We start from the raw sequence: 1,452 nt of genomic DNA, 5'->3' as shown, positions 1-1,452 counted from the left end.
TTTAAATCAAAACACAGGTGTCACCTTATATGTTTTCTAAATTGGAACAGATTGCTCATGCAGTATTTCACAAAATAGAGACAGTTACCTGATGATGGTCATACGAGTGGTTGAAAAATTAAAAAAAAAGTTAAATAAAAATAAACAATCCACTCAAAGGCTGTATCTTTGGACTTTTATTTAAAGTGTATAATGGATTTCCTCTCCTCACAACAAACATTAACTTCATCAAATTTAGTGTCAGTGAAGTATTAGATTTAAAGTAAAAGAGCATAATTTTGCTAAACCTAGTGACAAAGACGTAGACAAGAACTTCTGTCTGCTTCATAAGATAATTAAAAAATGAAATGGTAAAATAAAATCTTACAAGATATGGTAATTGAATTAAAAGAATGGTATAAATTACACATTTAGAACTAAAGATGGTAGCTACTGTTACTAAAACTTTTATAAAAACAAAAGGACCAATTTATTTTACCTTAAAAAGTGAATACTGTCGAGAATTAAACCGATTCATTCCACTAAACCCTTGACATGGGGGTCCTCCACAGAGAAGTTCCACTTCACCTTTCTGAGGAAGTCTCTGTCCTTTCTCGTTGCAGGTTTGACCCTAGAAAGAAAGAAATAACAAGTTCAGCATTTTTGTTTCTGCTCTGGTTTTTAACTCAAACAAAATTAACAAAAGAGAAATAATTATTTAGAGATATTTTTTCACTATTAAAACAACAAACAAACACTACAGTTGAAATAGCAATTAAAATATTTCACTGCTTTATATATATATATATTTATCAGTCTAGGTGGAATTACATGCACAATGTTATCATACATTACTTAAAAGTGTTTACTTTTAACATACACGGTTGTTAGTCACAGTTCGTTAAATGTAATTACCACAATCTGTGACAACTTGTTTGTTAGGAAATTAATAGAATCTTTACTATTAATGATTGTTTTCTTGTCTAGGACAGGTAAAAAAAAAAAATAGTGTACAATTAAAATTGGACTGCTAACTTTTCCAACAAGGCAAATAAAATTTTCTGAGCATGATTTACTACCAAAAAATGTAATTGTTTTCACTGATCACATTTTTCTGTGGGTGACACTATTTTTGTTTAGTGCAATGCCTGCAGGAATCTTGACTGAGAATTGTCAAGCCCCTGCTATAAATGACAAGCAGCAGCATCTGAATTCAGGCATGTGGGCAGTTTATTCTTTCATGATTTAGTTCCCAAGTTAGTTTTATTGTTTTTTCTTTTTCATCATTCATTGGATGATCATTTTTGATCATGTCAAATAACATACTGTTGCTTATAAAAGAAAAATAAATGGTTACCTCTAAGAACAAGGAACAACTATTATGAGAAGATAAACTATTGAAACTGCCTCATGAAATTTGTTTTGGGGAGGGGGGGGGGGTATTACTTTTTTTTTCCAATTAAAAATCCATTA

The 1,452-nt window shown here is 30.4% G+C and overlaps 1 protein-coding gene across 1 annotated transcript in view; it reads right to left on the bottom strand.

Moving 5' to 3' along the window:
• LOC106464945 (DNA (cytosine-5)-methyltransferase 1-like) overlaps positions 1-1,452 on the bottom strand; it is a 100,778-nt gene that overhangs the window by 18,943 nt on the left and 80,383 nt on the right. The window contains 1 exon segment of the mRNA XM_022392761.1: positions 479-610. Coding sequence (XP_022248469.1) covers positions 479-610 — 132 coding nt within the window.

This window comes from Limulus polyphemus, unplaced genomic scaffold (genome assembly GCF_000517525.1).
Source record: "Limulus polyphemus unplaced genomic scaffold, Limulus_polyphemus-2.1.2 Scaffold1791, whole genome shotgun sequence".
NCBI classification, from domain to species: Eukaryota; Metazoa; Arthropoda; class Merostomata; order Xiphosura; family Limulidae; genus Limulus; species Limulus polyphemus.
The sequence above is the reverse complement of the archived record's forward strand: the minus strand, read 5'-3'. Positions and strand labels throughout refer to the sequence as shown.